This window comes from Pangasianodon hypophthalmus, chromosome 7, assembly GCF_027358585.1.
Source record: "Pangasianodon hypophthalmus isolate fPanHyp1 chromosome 7, fPanHyp1.pri, whole genome shotgun sequence".
NCBI classification, from domain to species: Eukaryota; Metazoa; Chordata; class Actinopteri; order Siluriformes; family Pangasiidae; genus Pangasianodon; species Pangasianodon hypophthalmus.
Window position 1 is genome coordinate 5,140,768 of NC_069716.1, and position 18,131 is coordinate 5,158,898.

General features: G+C 36.0%; 1 protein-coding gene across 2 annotated transcripts in view; it reads left to right on the forward strand.

Annotated features, from left to right (window-relative positions):
- Positions 1–18,131, forward strand: part of fstl5 (follistatin-like 5) — a 137,973-nt gene that overhangs the window by 84,371 nt on the left and 35,471 nt on the right. For both annotated transcript variants that reach the window (XM_053235514.1, XM_053235515.1), the window contains exons 7-8: positions 2,853–3,019; positions 12,318–12,438. In XM_053235514.1, coding sequence (XP_053091489.1) covers positions 2,853–3,019; positions 12,318–12,438 — 288 coding nt within the window. The remainder of the gene's footprint in view (positions 1–2,852; positions 3,020–12,317; positions 12,439–18,131) is intronic.

An 18,131-nucleotide genomic window follows, 5' to 3' on the forward strand; every position in this document is an offset into this window, starting at 1 on the left:
CACTACTGGGTTCCTCTCCAGATTTCTGTCTCATGTCGTTGCAGGGAGATTTAAATTTTTTCCGAATTTCTGTAGATTAGGTTATAAACTGTAGAAGTAGGCGGAGTATCTTTCAATGGAATTGGAATGAAACCTTTAAATGCGACTTTTTTCACTTTTTCACTTTAAAATGCTAGATCTGTATTTGAGGTTAAGAGAAACATATTTCAGTTCATGAGAACGTGTCGTTTTCAGAACTGTATACAGTACAAAATTTGACCATCTGAAGGGTTTTCCCAGGCTGCCACACATTTCTTCTCGTATGTCATATATGAATATTTACTGCAAATCCATGACATTGTCTTGACAAAATCTTTATTTTTAAGTAGTGGCTTTAAATTTTACCATTTATAATATTTTTTAAGATAACGTATGGCACAATTATGACAATGCAATGACTTCATTTTGACTTTATTAGGTTTATTTTCTCTGTGGAGTAAATTTGGGTTTCATGTTTGATTTCGTCGCCATCATATGTCTCAGACAGACCAGAAATAACTGAGCTACAAAGTCAGTTGTCATCTCAATGGCCGTCTTCTCATCTCCTGCACTGATCATTCAGGATCTTTCTAGAAGATGGGGGGGAAGTGAACATCTTGGGGTGTTGGACTTGTCCCCATTATTTTCCTGAGTCGTAAGGAAGCATTCAGTAATTTATTAAATTAGCATTTACAGTAATAAGGGTGCTATGAAGAAAGTGGAAATTGCTGCATTTGCTTCTGTCGCCACTCATTTGTGTGTGCATATTTAATTGCACCCATTAAATTGATTAATTATTGCATGTACTTGGTAATGATACTGAGACAACAAAGTGCTATATGTTCTTGGGAGAAATATTATAATTGCAGTATGCACAGTATTATTGGCCTCTACAGGTGTCAGTCGTGTACTGAGGGGGGTGTGGCCTTTATGAATGTCTTTCATAATGAAGAGGGTGTGGCCTCTGTGACTGTCAGTGAAGGAGGTGTGGTCTCTATGCCTTTAAATTATTGTAAAATTGTGTATGTTTTGCAAAAGTATTGTATACACTATACATTTTGTTCCGTTGTTTATTCCCACACCTAAATTCCTGGTACCTTTGGCTAGTAAATTATTCTGATTTTCTGTGGCTGTCAGTCCTAGTGAAGGACGCCTGCTTTCCTGCTTGATGCAACATAATGCTATGCGATGTGACTTCTTGAGCAAATAAGTTCATTTAAAATAAAATTAAACTATATTAAACTAACACACTGGCTCGTTAATCATGCATCGAATTATATTGGAGAGAGAAATCCACACCACACCCCTTCACCATGTGTACATGTTGGCTCTAAATGTCTGGGGTTTTCTCTAGAAATATGTGTTAAATATGGATCAAAGGGAGCAATATTCGCTATTAATATATATATAGCTCCGTCTCCTCTTTGAGCTCTGCGTTACACGAATTTGCAAATTCCTATAAATTCTTAATCACATAATTGCAAATTTAAAAGAATTTATAAGAAGCTAACATGAATGGTTAATATTAGAGTGAGGCTCAGAGTTAGCACTTAAAAGTTTATGATGTTATTTGTATGAAATTCAATGAAATCATGATTCCTTATTAGCATCACCTTTGCTATGAGTGATGTTTTTTTTTGTGTTCAGCTTGTTTTTTTTTTTTAATTGTTTCCTCAGTTTTAGCTGTTAAATGGAATCTTGGACCTGTTCATCACGTCTGGTCATTACACGCCTCCAGGAGCAGAACTAATTCAGTTAGACCTTCCTGTCCAGCATTACTTTCGTTACGCTAAAGAGTACTCAGAGAGCGAGAAAGAGAGAGAGACAGAGAGAGAGAGAGAGAGAGAGAGAGAGAGAAAGACTGGTCGACAGTTAATGGTTTATACCACACACAGAGACATGACCCGTGTAGCTGTGTATGATGCATCACTGTCTTCATCTCCAGACACGACATGAGGTACAGAAATCCAGATGGAGTGTGTGTTTTTGTATCTGGGGTCTGTGTTGATTGATAATTGACTGTGGGTTCATTATTTCTGATTATAAGGAAACATTTCTACAATAGTTCAGTCGGAGACGAGGGTGGCGTCATGCCTAGGCAACTCAACAGCAACTAATTGAGCTACTGCTTGATTACTAAATGACATTAATTGAACATACACACAGAGAGAGCTAATTCATGGCTACACAAAACACGCTAATTATAAGCTAATTGCATTTTTAATGATAGAACAAGTTGTAATATGTTAGAAACTTGGAAGAAAATTCTATAACATTCATATCATGCCAAATGTAAAAGGTGTAGTGCTCAAAGTTTGTTTATCTAGACTTATGCTGGAGGTTCAAGGCTAATGTCACTATCAAATAAGGCTAACTATTAGCGAATATCACTAACACTCACCTCAAAAATTGATTGTACATGAAAAATAACATAAACCAACCAAATCTGATCTGTATTGTCATTCTTTTACAATTTTTACACTTGATTCTTGTGCGGAATGACACCAAATTACTGTATATGCTAACGACAAATGTGATTCACTGTTTAAGTCAGCTGCTACTACTGTTTTTAGATATTCAACATCCTTTTTGTCTAATTTTAAAGATATCTATGTCTGTTTGAGATCATTTAAGATGAGTATGTGATGATTTCTACATACACTTTGAAATGTACTCTCCTAGAGGCTAGAAATTTCCTTACTTGTTAGCAATATTAGCCTTACAGTTCTAGCAAACAAACATGTTTTGGCAGCTCGACTCCATCTGGTGTATACGTTTAAATTTTTGGCTTTGAGTACAGATCTGAGGCTGAAATGGAGATTCTCTTTTCTCAGACGTATATGAGCTGAGCCTCGCTGAGGAGCAGAAGCTGATCATCACCACAGTCACTGTGGGTCAGAGCGTCGTGCTGACATGCGCCATCACGGGCGAGAGGCGACCGCCAATCATCTGGAGACGCAATAACCACACGCTCAACACATTACAGCTGGAGGATATCAGTGTGAGTGACACCCCACTTCCAACACACACACACACACACACACACACACACACATACACTTTTTTCAATTTTATCCCAGAGCACATTGGGAATAAAACACTTAGCGGTTGTGCTGTTATAGGAAAATAATCAAGGATGGGGCGGTATGATGAAGCATAGCCGCTTTCCTGTAACAGCACGTGCAAAACAAAAGTAACAAAAGTGGTTGTTCCAAACATAGTAGAGCAATTTGCCAATGATTACAATGTTTTATTTATAAAGAACGACACGCCATATTTTTATCCTATTATAGTTACATTTAATGCTGTGGAACATGTTCCTGTCATCACTTACATTATAGTAGATATAAACAGTCATTCCCTTACCAGCATCTCTTTATTCTCTATGTTAAAATTAATAACACACAAAAAAAAACAAAAAAAACACTTGACATGTTTACAAAGCACGGACTCCTTTGTCCTGAAGACCTTCCCATGGTGGAAAACTTGCTGACAGTGGAGACTCCTTCCATAAATATTACATAAACGTGTCCGACCATATCAGCAATTATACACTTTTTCGTTGTGAAATAACATTTTTAATCTGTTTATTTTTTTGTATCAAATTGTGTGGTGTTTCTGTTGTATAAAACCAATAATGGAATAGAACGAGCACATTAATATGAACCTGTGATTTGCCTTGCAACCAGAACTTCTGTCAGAGCTGCTGTTATAGAAAATGAATCAACACCTTCTGGCCGATCCAAATCGATTATTCAACACTGCTGTGGTTTAGGATTGTGATAAAACATTTCAAACTGTAATAAATTAATAAATGTATTCCAAATAAACTAAAGGTCAGTGCTTTATAGGGAAAGCCGAAGAGAAAGGATTATAAAGTACACAGTAAATCAGCATTTCACGATGCCTCAGGCTCAACACACGCACCAACAGCAGCCAAAATGCACATAATGCCAGTGGGATGTGGACGTACCGTGAGTCAGAGATGTTCACAAGTCACTTTATACGAGTCAGAGTCACGTCTCAGGTCTCTGAGCTGCAATCCTACATTTTGATGCCAAATTTATCACATATAGCACCTCAGTTATATCCATCATGCTGGAAGTGAATGGTAAACTAAAGGCATATTATTTGAAGAAGGAGGAACATTTCTAGATTTTGAAAAAGTCCACAGCTCATCTTCTAACAGGCTCGGTCTCATTACCTGGGGTAAAAGTGACTCACGGTGTTTAAACACAAGCCTCATCGCCGTCTCTGTTCATGCTATTATCCGTGGAGAAATGATCTCTGATTCATTTAGTCGGTCCTGTTCTATTGACTACATTTTTTATTGTCTTTGAACCTTGTCTGTTGTTGTCTGTACACAGTGTGTAAGGGCTCTTCTCTGTTTTGATGATGATATAATGATGCAGGTGTATTGCAGACATTTGTACAAACTGAACCTGTCTGGGCTAAACATGATCTTTCTGGGAAAACAGCCAAGGCAAGGTTAGACTATAATCAAAATAAAACATTTCCATGTTATTTTGATAAATTAGTTAGCTAATAAGATTTTAGACATCTTTAGGCAGACTTTAGGAGTTCGATATACTGGCTCCTAACACAAGCTGATCTTAGTTAGCAGACAACCAAGGCAAGGTTAAAAGAGTATTCAAAATAAAAACATCAATTTCCACATTGTTTTGGTAAATCACACTTAGCTAGCATTATTTTATACATTGTCATTTATACATTGTTTTTTTATGTATTTGTTAAACTGGCTCCTTACACAACATGATCTTATTGGACTTAGAGCCAAGGCAAGCTTAGAAAGTAGCCAATATAAGAACATTTCTATGTTGTTTTGATAAATTACACGATTTTAGACATCTTTAGATAGGCTTTTGGCATTTGTTATAGTAGGTATTAACAGTTGTTCCCTCACGATCCTCTCCTTTTTCTCTCTCTTGAAGTAAATCTGACCCAAAAAAAAAGATTTGGTAAATATATTTAAGTTTTTTTTTAATGTATATTACTATCAGACAGACTAACTTTTGGTGAAACCTTTTAGTTCTTGACATTTTTTGAGCCAGCTGTTTTCCAGAATTTGGCCACTGACACATCTGAAGGGAATTTCTAGACCACACCCACCTCTACCACTACACAATTTGAATAAGATAGAGATTTAATAAATAAGTTTAGCACTTTAGGCTTAAAGTTTGTGCCTTTCAAAACATATCATTAGACTTACCAGGCTCAGGAAATACACCTAGTATTTCTCATAGCCTTTGCTGCATTTGATGGTAATACGGATATTTTCAAACATGAAAAGCCTTTAGGCGGTAAATTGATTAGGCACAAGTGACTACATAGACTTTTTGTGTTTTGAAAATACCCACTTTACCGTGCCGGGTTAGCACGTGATTTGCAAGCACAACTGTTTTGGCATAGAGGAGGAGACGTTACAATTATTTCATGAGCATGGTAAATCTAATCACGTCATTAAAAAGTACACTTATTCCTGTCAAGTAGGTTACGTTCAATATGTTTAAAATGTCAATATGTTCTTTGGATACACACAATGTATGCAAAGAATTCCAGTTGAGAAATTAATCAGATCCCAGATTTTACACTGTTATTCTTTTATTCCACAGATCATTAAACTAATTATCCAATCAAATTCGTTCAGCAAGTTCATTCACATAGGCCTCAATTGGTTTATATGTATATATGGGGAGTTTTTTTTCCAGTTCTATCAGTCATGTTATTCCCACATCATTAGGCTGCTAGTTTTGTGCTACTTTTGCTACTTTTTCTTTCTAACACTTCTGACTAGGATAGCCGTAGGAGCTACATCACTCATCATGGCTCTGACTCAAAAGTAACACTTTATTATGAGCCAAACAGGAAGTGCTTAAGGAGAGTAGAGTAGCTTTGAGCTCTGGCAGCCTTTCACTCTGTGCGAGTTAGACTGCCAAAGCAATCACGAGAACTGAGGAGGGTGCTTAGAGCAAATAAAAGGATAAGGAAAGTAAATAAGTAATGCTTGCTAGGAGCTATAAGGAACTGCAGTGAGGACTGAAAGGCACATCCGTCGTCAAATCCACTGCAAAGGGAATCGTTATGTGCTGTTTCTTTGCAGTTCTGGCTGATACGTGCTGTGCGTGTTCCTGGCTCACCTATGCATCTGGTCTGTAATTGAGTCAACAATACAATCAGAGTTAGCACTAGACAGATGCTGGTGCAGCTAAACCAACATTAAATGTTAATGAGTTTGTGAGAAGCTCCTGCAGGCTGAGATGATTAGCTGAACTTTCACACTTTCGCTCTCAACTTTTTAAGGCTAAAACACACTGAAGCACGTTTGCAGATCCATGTCATGACAGAAGAAGGGGATTATGGGTAACCATAGCATACAGAGGTGCAAAGATGTGCTGAAGTGCAAACCTCTAAAAACTTAACAGTGAATCATGCAAGGAATAAACCTTTTTGGGTGTGCTATTATAGGAAAATAATCAACAACAGGGTAGTGTGATGTGGCTCAGTTGATTATATTCCACTCATGTTACAGCAGTTTGCAAACACTTTTTTTATTAATTAAAGAACAACACAAATTTTATCCATTTATAGTCACATTTAATGTTGTGGAACATCCATGAAACAAGTTATTTCCTGTGATCGCTTATGTTATACCACAGAAGTATAAACCATTAGAGGATTATTACAGACTGCACCTTTAAAATATTTGCTGTTAATATGGAGACTCTGTGATTACACCATCATCTATTCACATACACTCCCAAAAAGAAAAGGTCAAATCTATCACTTTAAAGAGATCTTCGTTTGACCCACCGGGTTTGTCCTTCTGGAGAACAACATTGTGTTTCACTTACAGAAAACACACACACGCATGCACGCGCTCACGTTCCATATGCACACCTCTAACGATATGCAGTGTGATTTTCTTCTACCTTAAACTTTAAATAATCAGCATAATCCACACACTCAGCCTTCTTCAAGTTCAAGTTCAAGTTCAAGTGGCTTTATTGTCATCAGTCTTGTTAGTCTCCGAGGAGAAACTTTTCTTGAAAGTTTGCTCCTTTTTCCAGCACTTTATGTTATGCGGGCTTTATAGCAAACATGAAGGTCAGTCACTATGCATCCTGCTTCTGTACCAAACACACACTCATTTATCAGACATTCTTGCAAACTCTTTTTTTTTTCAGGCCATGGCCTGTTTTGGTTGCAATAAAATCTTCCCTTGAATGTATTTTTCTTGTTATTGTTATATTCTATTAAAGCGCCATATACAGGAAAATCACAAAGAAAAAAAAAAGGTTCCTCAAGGACTCTGGATGGTTGATGGTTCTAATGTTCCAGGATTCTGCTTCTATAGTATAAAACTTCGTTGTAGCATTTTACACAGAACATATAAGGATTTCTTCAGAAGAACAAAGTGGGACCCAGTGGGGCCAAAGATGAACCCTTTGTGGTGCTAGGTTCCACCTTTTTCTTTGGGAGTGTACTGGATGTCAGTGGCAATAGATGATGGATTAATCATTTTGTCTTAATATTAAATAGTTTTAAAGGTGCCATCTGTAATGTTTCAACATGTTTCCAGACCTGAAATATCAAATAACATATAATTTTGTACACCCTATCAGGCTTTCTGGCTGTCTGGATCTGTCCGAATAGTACACAGTAGATATCTAAGAAAAAAACAAACTGTTTGTGATACTGCTATATGATGGATCTGGTTAGTTTCCAAACCAGAATTTCTCATAGGCAACAGACACCTAAAAATGACAAACCACCGCTTTAATATCAAAGCATAATGAGATTATGCAACTAGAGAAATGTCATTTAATTGAGCTCATCCTGAGAGCGTTGGATTGGCTGTTTTTGTCCTTTATGAAGTATTAGTCCTTCACTTCCTGTACTGACTCTTGTCTTTCTGCCTTTTATTGTTTATCCAGTGCTCAGTAACGAAAGGCAGGAAAGCATTTGCAAGCCTCCAGCAAATTCAAAAGTTCAATAAATGAGTGGATTTCCAGATCAACCTGAGCAGGATTTGAAGCGAAAGCCGCTTAGGCACATTAAATGTGAAAATGAAATCTTGCCATGTGTTGCATCACTGGGTGCAACCTCAACTGTCAGGGGAAAAGTGTGAACTTGTGAAACTCTTCTGTGGCTTCCGCAGGACAACTTTTACACAAGAGCTGGATATCCAACAGCATAAATGATGAAATACACATCTTAATATCTCAGCTATGGTGATGGCAATTCATCTTTATGGAAAATGTTTTGAAATATTTCTAAGGATTTGTCTCTAGTTTGTACACATATATACAGGGTTATGTTCAGCTAATGACATTTTCAAGTGTTAAACAATAGAATTCAGGAGCTGAAAACCTGGATTTGATCAGTTAGCAACGATTACCGATGGTTACCAGTGTTATTACCAATGTGATTACCAGTGGTTCCTAATGATTACTAGTGATTACCAGTGAGATTGTCAGTGAACAATTACACAATTACCGATGGTTACCAGTGTTATTACCAATGATTACCAGCAATTACTAATGATTACCAGCTATTACAACTTTGAACAACACATAATAGTTTTTTATCCATTTATAGTTATGTTTAATGTTGTGGAACGCCCATAAAACAAGTTAATTCCTGTTACCACTTACATTATAACAGCTATAAACAGTCATTTGCTCACCATCCTCTCTCTTTCTCTCTCTTGAAATTAATCAGACAAAAAAAAATGCAGCTTGTCATCTTACCAAGGAATCATAAAAGCGTAAATTCTCAAATTTATCACAGCAAAAACGTACTGACCATGCTGAAACTGTAGACTGCTTCCCTAAATGTTAAATAAAATAAATAAATCTTCTTACTGAATGCATCATATCAATGATTATAAATTTTAATTTATTAAAATATTAGGTGTGATAGCATATTAGAATAAGTGCATTAATACAGAACAATCAGAATCAAGAATTCAAAAGCTTTGTGCTATAAATGATATTTACTAGATTTTCAAAAACTTTTGAGTTTTTAGTTTATTAAAAACACCAAATAGTAAGTGATAACTCAGTGTACTCTGAGCTATAACACTGAAGTGAATCTAATCTCTTTTCTCTGCTGCTTTTCTTCCCTCCAGATCCCTCCACAGGTAGGTTTCCTCACCCGTCTCGAGGTCTGCATGCCTTCAGTCCATCACAATCTCAAAGCCCTGAAGCTGATCTGACATTACATTAAGATTGTGGGATTTAACTGAGGTCTGGGTGATTGCGGGTCAGAGTAGATGCCTGTGTCAGGGGCTTTATTTTCGCCTATACGCTTGTGCTATATGGGAGTTAATAGAGTTTTATCTGAGCAGCGTATTGCTTTTTTCAGCACTGTTTAGGAGAACGGAGAGAGGAGAGAGGGCAGCCGGGGGCAAATTTGGGTCTTCAGAGAGATTATTGCCTATTAATATACAGTCAGCTTAACTTTTCTGTGGTTATATTCACTGCCTCCATAACTCCCCAGTGCAGCTCTGGGAAGGAAAGAGAGGAAACCAGGGCGTGCTTTTTCACCTTTCTGACATTTAAGATCAATTCCTATAATTCCTATAGTGTTCTGAGTGAACACAGTAAACATAAAAGTGGACTATATTTTATAAATACAGTTGGATATGAAAATATGACTTTCCTATGTAATTTTTGAACAAAAGTTTATCAAAAGAAAAAGAGAGAGAGAGAGGAGTTTTGGATGTATCTGCAAGAATCCAAGAAGAAGATAACAATCTAAAACATAACTCAAACATTACGAGTTACTCAAAAAACTGTTTAGTGGATATAAAAGATGTTAGAGCTTTGGGGGCCTACAGATCATTGCAGAATATCTATATCATATGCAAAAAAAGAGATGCTAATTTTTAAACTGAATTTTCTTTTTCTAGATCATCTATTAATGGATATTATTAATATCTATTAATAACATTTTGACCATTTTAGGTCAGAAACAGTAAATTTAGGAAAGCAATGTATTCAAAGGGCTGCTACAATAAAGACACACTTTCCATATTTGGTCATAGCTTCCTGTTAACATTAGCATAGTCTGACTGGTTCCTCTTGTTCCTCATTCCCCTAACTTTATTTAAGCCTTTTGTTTTAAGGTATTTTCAAGTCTTATATAACAATATTGCTTTTCCAGTCATTAGTTTTAAATAGACCTAATAATATATTGCTCTTCTGCACTTGGGTCCACATTACAGAACTATGGTCATTATTCTCTGCTTAGGTTTGTGTAAATATTACATTCTGCACATAAATCCTGCTTACATATGGGATGTTTGACTGTCCTGATACTTCTGGGACACTATTTTTTAGAAGTTGTTATAGGGAGCTTTTTTGTTAGCCACAACAGCAAAGAAAGTAAACATTAAGAGAAACAACTGAGAATGGAAAAACAGTTCTCAGAGAAATGGCTGAATGGCTGTCAATGGCCATGTGGAACTGTGATCTCAGAGACAGCCTGTCTTCTTGTTTTTGGGTTGTTACGCATGAAAATGAATTAGCTTCTGGGCTTTCGGTAGCATTTTGTCTGATTTGCTGTTTCATCCTGTTTGTTGTCACGGTCATGTTTCGGATTCTGTTGTGCTGCATGTGAGACTTCAGGGCCATGCTGTTACAGGAAAATAATCAAAGAAGGGTTGGTGTGATGCCAATCCCATGCAGAAGTTGATTATTTTCCAATAACAGCACAACCTGATGTATTTTAGTCATCATATACCACAGCAATATGCCCACAATTTGTGATCATACTTTTTATTTATTTATACAGTGTCTGAAAAGTAAGAAACCAATGAGAATACTGTATGCTGAGCAAATATGTCGATCTGAATATGTTGAGCAAAATCTGCAAAAATATCAAACAGCAGCTGAGAAAATGCATAGAGCATAAGAATGAACATATCGAGCATACACTGTAAATAATAAATGCAAAATTAAGTATGTAGTCCTACTCTCATTGGTTTTTGACTTTTCAGACACAGACACATCTATGAAACAAGTTAGTTCCTTTTTGTTTTTTAGTAGTTAGTAATTTGTTTTTATTAGATTATTATTGACAAACTTACAACCATTAAAAGAAGCTAAATATAAGCAAATAAGCAAAATTATCTGCCAGTGGAATAAGAAAGATTTAAAATTAGTAAATTAGTAGATTGAAATTAGTAAATATGTCAAGAAATAGGCTTATTGGTCTTATATTTGTTATATAATAATCTCACAATGAGAAATATTACATAACTTTTTCTTTATTCAAAAGATCTTGACTTGCTAAGATTTTTTTTGTCGTTGTTGCAGTTTTAGAAAAAAATTGTAAGTGCTGATACTGGAGACTCCTTCCATACATGTTAAATAAACATCTCTTTAGAGAACATGTCACCATTTCACCAATTACACATAGTTTTTTGAAATTCGTTTATATGGAGCATCCAGCATGCAAGCACACAATAAACGAGCGCATTAATATACAGATTGTGATTGGCATACTGTCAGAATGGCTGTTATAGAAAATGAATTGACACCTATCCAATCAGAATTGAGAATTCAACTGCGCTGAGGTATAATTTCTTTTAAATCACAGATGTAAAGCTAGCTTTCACTAGTCTTTGTTTCTTTTGTTTTGTGGAGGATTTTGGAACTATTTTTTGGGGGCCATTTAATTTCTTCTGAAAGCCTATCTGTTGGTTTTGTAATGCACTTTTGTTGCTGCTTCACTGTCAAACGCTTTGTTTTTCCTCACAAAAGAAACGGATTGTACAGCACCAAACCAAAGATATAATTCCTGCTCAGATGATGACAGCTGTCATCTTCTTATCAACACTGAACTTAGGCTTGCTCTCTCTCATACTGTGCAGAGACTAAAAGAAAAATCTTTAAAGTGGGCGTGATGCAAACACAATCCATTTCTATTGATTGAATGCTTTTTTTTTACATGGCTATATCCTCTCTCTCTCTCTCTCTCTCTCTCTCTCTCTCTCTCTCTCTCTCTAATCCAATACAACTCTTCTCCAACTCTTCTCAATATCAGCTTTGTAAAGCCTCATGCTCTTTTATTTGCTAATTTATCCAATGCCTGTTGCATTTTTTTTTTTTTTTTTTTTAATTCAGTCGATTAATTTAATTTGCCTTATTGTGATTCAAGTGTTGTGACAGTCTGCACTGCGAGCATGCTCATTCCATTCCTGAAAAGGAGTTTTTTTCTTTTATCGTCACATTGTGTGAATGTCAATTATATCTGTCTTTTTTATTTCACAGGATTTTGGCGATGATGGAAGTCTGTACATCACCAAGGTGACCACTACTCACATGGGGAACTACTCCTGCCATGCTGACGGATATGAGCAGCTTTTCCAGACACACACCTTGCAGGTGAATGGTACGTAAAACAAATCAGGAAATACAAAAAGCCAGATACTCGCATACACACTTATACTGAAATACCCTAGGGGGAAATTATTATGATTAATACAATACTGCTATTGATTTCTCAATTCTGATTGGACAGAAGGTGTCGATTAATTTTCTATAACAGCAGTTCTGACAGTAGTGCCAGTTGTAAGGAAATTAACAACCTTATATTAATGTGCTGATTTTAATACATCGCTGTTTCTAGTAACAAGTTATAAAGAGACTTGTGTAGTAGTATACAAAAACATGTGTAATTGTTGATATATAGGAAAATAGTTCTAACAAGCTGACAATTATTTTCAAACAGCACTTCCCAAAGTGTTTTAGTCAACAACAATTGTTGTACAAAAAATCAGCTTGTCATGTTACCAGTAAACCACAGAGTGCAAATCTCTCAGTCCTGAAGACCTTCCTATGTTGGAAATTTAAAGTTACTGCTTTACCTCTGACTGGTACAGAGCACTGACACTGGAGACTCCTTCCAGACTATTGAGACACCACCACACACCATCCCTGTGTGCGCTGTTGCTATAGAAATGACAGCATACTATATGAGAACATGTGATTTGCCTTGCAGCTAGAACTACTGTCAGAGACACTGGTATAGAAAATTCATCAACATCATCTTCTGACCAATCAGAATCGAGAATTCTTGTGGCATTTTAACTTCCGGCACAGTGTTCCTCCATGTGGATGAAGGGTCACTTTTTGCCCACAGTGTAACCTCAACCAGGGCCTGGAATAATCTAAGAAAATAACAAAAACACTAGAAGTTTAGGATTGTGGCTATAGTCCATGGTGAATAGTATGAACAGACTGGATATCAAGACACAGCAGAGCTGACAAAGAATTTGTGGAGACATTTGTGTGAGTATTCTAGACCAGGAATGAGTTAAACAGGAAGTTAAAGACTTTGAGCAAAGACTTTTGGCAGCATTCTCCCCAATTTTAATAGTCAATTTGAAACTGCAAATCCAATATGCTTAGAAGCTGGTTATCATCAAAGTCACCAATTTTCCTTGAAATGGGAAATCCAGTGGAGCGAAGAAATTCTACAGCAGTTTAGGCAGACTACGTTGTGTTGTCACAGCTTCCTGTGACATCTAGCTGAAACCTAGTCGGATTCATTAAGCTGTGCTGTTAGACTTTTCAAAACACTGCACCTGACATCTAATTTAAAGTAACAGAGAGCTATCAAAACAAGGATGTGATAATGACTTCTGTCTGAAAAAAATGTCTTACGAAAAGTACCATTTGTGGCAGTGTAACATATGTGAATCAGACAGAGTTGGACGTATCAGCAAAAGCACTGAGGCTCTTCTAAGGATCAGCCAAGCTCCAGAGCTGGTCAAAATACAGGAAGAGAGATTCCTCACAGAAAAAAAAAATCATAGAAACAAGCTGACAGATGTCAAAACTAGGAAACATCAGAATACTATGTAACTGGGGATGCTAGAATGTACTACACACTATTGATTGATAACCTGGAAATGAGAACCATAGAAGCAACACAAACTCAATATTCAGAGCTGCAGTTGTTAAGGCAAGACACTACAGGTCAACAGGGTAATTAAAAAACATAGCTATCACAATCAATTTTTGCCAGTTCATTGATGATATTCTTGCACAAACTATTTTTGCATTGGAACTTTTTCAAAATGTACATTTTTTTAGAGAAATAAGTCTAATTTGCATTGAATTACAATACAATATATTTTCCTGCAAAGGCGCTCTCAAGAGAAAAACTTTTACAGGAAATCATTAGAATAATATCATGCTGAAATATCATTTGTTTTTTGTATAACCAAGAAAAAAACATTTTTATTGTTTAACTGAGAAAGCAACATAAAAATATGTTAGGCCATTTTTAGTTTCAAAGTAGTATCTAATGTAAATCCAACAATTATCAACAGTTTAGGAAATTCCTCTGTAATATCATTTTATGATCATTTGAAGGATATGATCATGTACAATTTCAGAAATGCAGCTCATAGGTAGGTAGGTAGGTTCAGTAGGTAGGTAGATAGATAGAAAACTGTATGGTTTTAAAAATATGATGTGGTTTAATGAGTTCCCATTCTAGGTAGTGAGGTTTATATAAGGTTTATAAAGGAAAATGACTTGTATATGTTAATGACACAAACTGATATATGGAAATTAGCTTTTCAAGGATATATGACATGATATGAATATGCCAAGTGGACAGAGCTTTAAAAAAAAGAAAGAAAGAAAGAAAAGAAAAACCATAAAAATTGCTTGAGTTTTGATATTTTTATTACTATAGTTATAGATTGATGTTACCAAAATTGTCATTTCTACCTGTAGTGTTTTTCCTTAAACCTCTTGTGCTTTTGCCCATGTGTCAATACAAGACATTAGTAATGGAAAGGATCAGAAATCAGTTAACATCAATTCTGTAAATAATCCATTTATAAAGAAGACTCAACAATATGAAAGCTGTTAGGATACCGATAACCCACTGAGTTAAGCAGAGAGATTTAAATTCAGTGCTTAGGTTTATGGTGTTTACAATTCTCACAAGCGCAGACTGCTACTTCCAAGCTGTGCTCTTAAAATATGATCTCAAAGTCATCTAAAAATCCGGTAATACCTCAGCAAATTTCTGCTGATGGATTTGGTGTGAACATATTAGCTGATTAAAGCTCTCAGACACAGTACTAATTCTGCTGGGATTTAAAGCATTTTATTTTAAAAAAAATGAAAGAAAAGAAAAGAAAAAAAAGGAAAGATACTCTTTTTTCAACTCCCTATATGAACATGTTGCTGTGTAATGTGATCAGCCATAATTAGTACACATAGTGAGCCATTAGCGTTCAGTTCTAATACTGAAAACACAAAAAACCTGCGTTCGAATGACAGGTCAGTATTTACATGGGGAAACAGTCAGGTTGACACAGGTGCTAAACTTCATTTCCTGGGCAGATTATTAAAATTACCTGTGACAGATTCTCCGAGGTTGCCAGATTTTAATTTAGTAACAGAGTGAGACAAAGGGTTTTCAGATGTGTCTAGACCACCACTGCTAAAGACAGGCACTTGTGTTTAAGCCCCAGGGGATAAAAATGCAGACTGCTATAGAAGATCATGCTTTTTCTTGTCCCTGTTTTGTTTTAATACATCTCAGGTCCGAGTCCTCAGGTCTGGAAATGTGTGCAATTTTAGTATCAACTCTTCACTACAGGCACAAAACTTGAACCAAAGTGAGAATTTGGCATGTTTTGGAAACACACTAGAGACTCATTTTTGAGAACTGGTGTGAATACTGATTGTGCTTCAAAACAAAAAAAAACCATGAGTTTATTTTGTCTCAACTGAAAAGTTTTCTGAAGCATTGTTTTGTCTGATAAATTCCTCGAGTAGTGATCAACATATGTTCGGCGTGTGGGCATCTCACACCATGCTCTCAGCCTGTCATTATTAACAACCTGAACACTCGGGCAAACCAATGTGGCTTTAACAATAAGATCATTTTAATTGGCTGAAAAACAAATTAGCCATGCTCAGGAGGCTGTTATCAGGCCATTGTTTTTGCATGCGGGGAAGGAAAAGTAAATTAGGATGACATGTGTTGCCCCTTTTGTGCAGAGAGCCAGGAAGAGTGCCGAGACCTCCCGCCAGCATGGCGCTAAATAATGCACCATGACAACCAGGAGCTGTGGAATATTGTGAATATGTGCTTATTTTCTGTGCCATCAGAGCACCGGAGAGGCTGAGAGCACTGTGTAGAGAATCTGATTTTTTTTTAATTAGGCATAACAACTGGTGTATTCACTAGTTTCTTAAATAATTGACCCAATGACCCTTTTTATTTCATTTGAGGGACTTACAATCATAACCTTTAAGCCTCTGTTAGAGGTTCATAACAGTGGAGTTATCACAGCACCAGGAAGCTGAAGAAAAACCAAGATTGTAATAATATAGACTGTCCTAAGTTCATCCCAGGACTCCTATTCATCATATACAGAGCTGAGTTAAACACACATAATGCAAATACCAAAAATTGTGCACATCAGTATTCAGACCCGAATGGAGCTCACAGGAAATTGACTTAAGCAGGTGCATAACCCGATTCTGAATACACGTAACTTTCCCCATGTAAACATGTAAATATTGACATAACTTTAGAGTTTTCTTTAGAGTGGCCAATCTGCTCATACCAAACATCCTTTCAGCAAACATAGTACTGTTTATCCTTATAATATACAGTTTTAGAAGAGTAATGATTTATAATCCAGCAATCTGGTGTCATCTAGAAGAGGACTGGTTCCATTATGAGTCTGATTCCTCTTAAGGTTCCTTCCTCAGGTCATGTCATCTAAATCTACATTTGGATTTCTGTAATTTCTGTGATATCTGCTGCTTTGTGACAATGTCTATTATTTAAAAAGTGCTATACTCATAATATTTAACTGAACTGAACTTAATTAGCCACAGCACGATATGAGAGACTGGTCAATGAGCAGTTTATTCAAATGAAAGAAATGATTCAGTCCTACACCACAAAGCCTCTTCAGACTTATCATATATGGCTGGCAGTCTAATCCCACACTTCCTACCTAACTTTTTGAAGAGTGAGAATTAGCACAGCTCAGTACATTAACAGTAATAAGCTTATGTAATGAACTTCTGAAAAAGATTATTAATGCCTTTATTAAAACCTACATTGCTTGTTCTTCCACAAGCAATTCAAACAATTCTGACGTCAGCAATGACAACTTTATTGAATCACTAGCATGTTTGGTCGTTATATATTTTAATTTAAGCTCCAAGGGGTGTATTAGCTGTGCAAGAAAAATCAATTGCTTTATTCAGGAAAAGGAAAACAAAAACTTTCATAACACTTAATGTTCTCCTGAGGAATATTTAAAGCAGGAAGTTTGACAGTGATTGTTGATTGTAGTCTGCATGGTTAATACTCATAAATAAAATCACCATTTATGGGGTCTTAAAAAGAATATTAGATAAATAATAAAACAAGAATGTTGCATTATAGCTCCAGGGTCTGGGGTGCGATCCTGAGATCTTGTTACAGACTGTGTGAAGTTTAAAGTCTCACATGAATTACATCCTGACTATTGTAAATTGCCCTTAGGTATGAATAGGGCATTTTCCTGCTTTGTGCCTGCAGTAGGCTCTGGATCCGCTGTGACGTTTTCAGGATAAAGCAAACACAGAAGATGAATAAATGAAACTATTGTTTATTGCATATATAAAAAAACAAAATGTAAATCTTTATTTGTCAATTGTGTTCAGCTACATGTCAGCTGATATGTGGCACATCCCTGAATTAATTATAGGATAGTATTTAATTTACATTTAATTAGAGTATCGACTTAAACAGCTTTCTAATTAGAGATAGACTACTTTATATTCTAGAGGGACCAAGGCTTTGTAGTTGGTGAACAACTAATGGATAAATACTCTCATGATTGAGCTTGTTGTCATTAATTTCAAACACACAGTTACTATTGTTTGTGATTTGATCTTAACAACAAATGAGTTAATTACTTTGTCATAGTTTTTGAGGCTGCTTTTGAGCAAATTTGCTTATGACTGATTCATATAAAATAGAAAGATCAGACTCTTTTAACAACCACATTAAAGGCTTGTAGTTTGTGTGTAAGTTGTCATGAAAAGAGC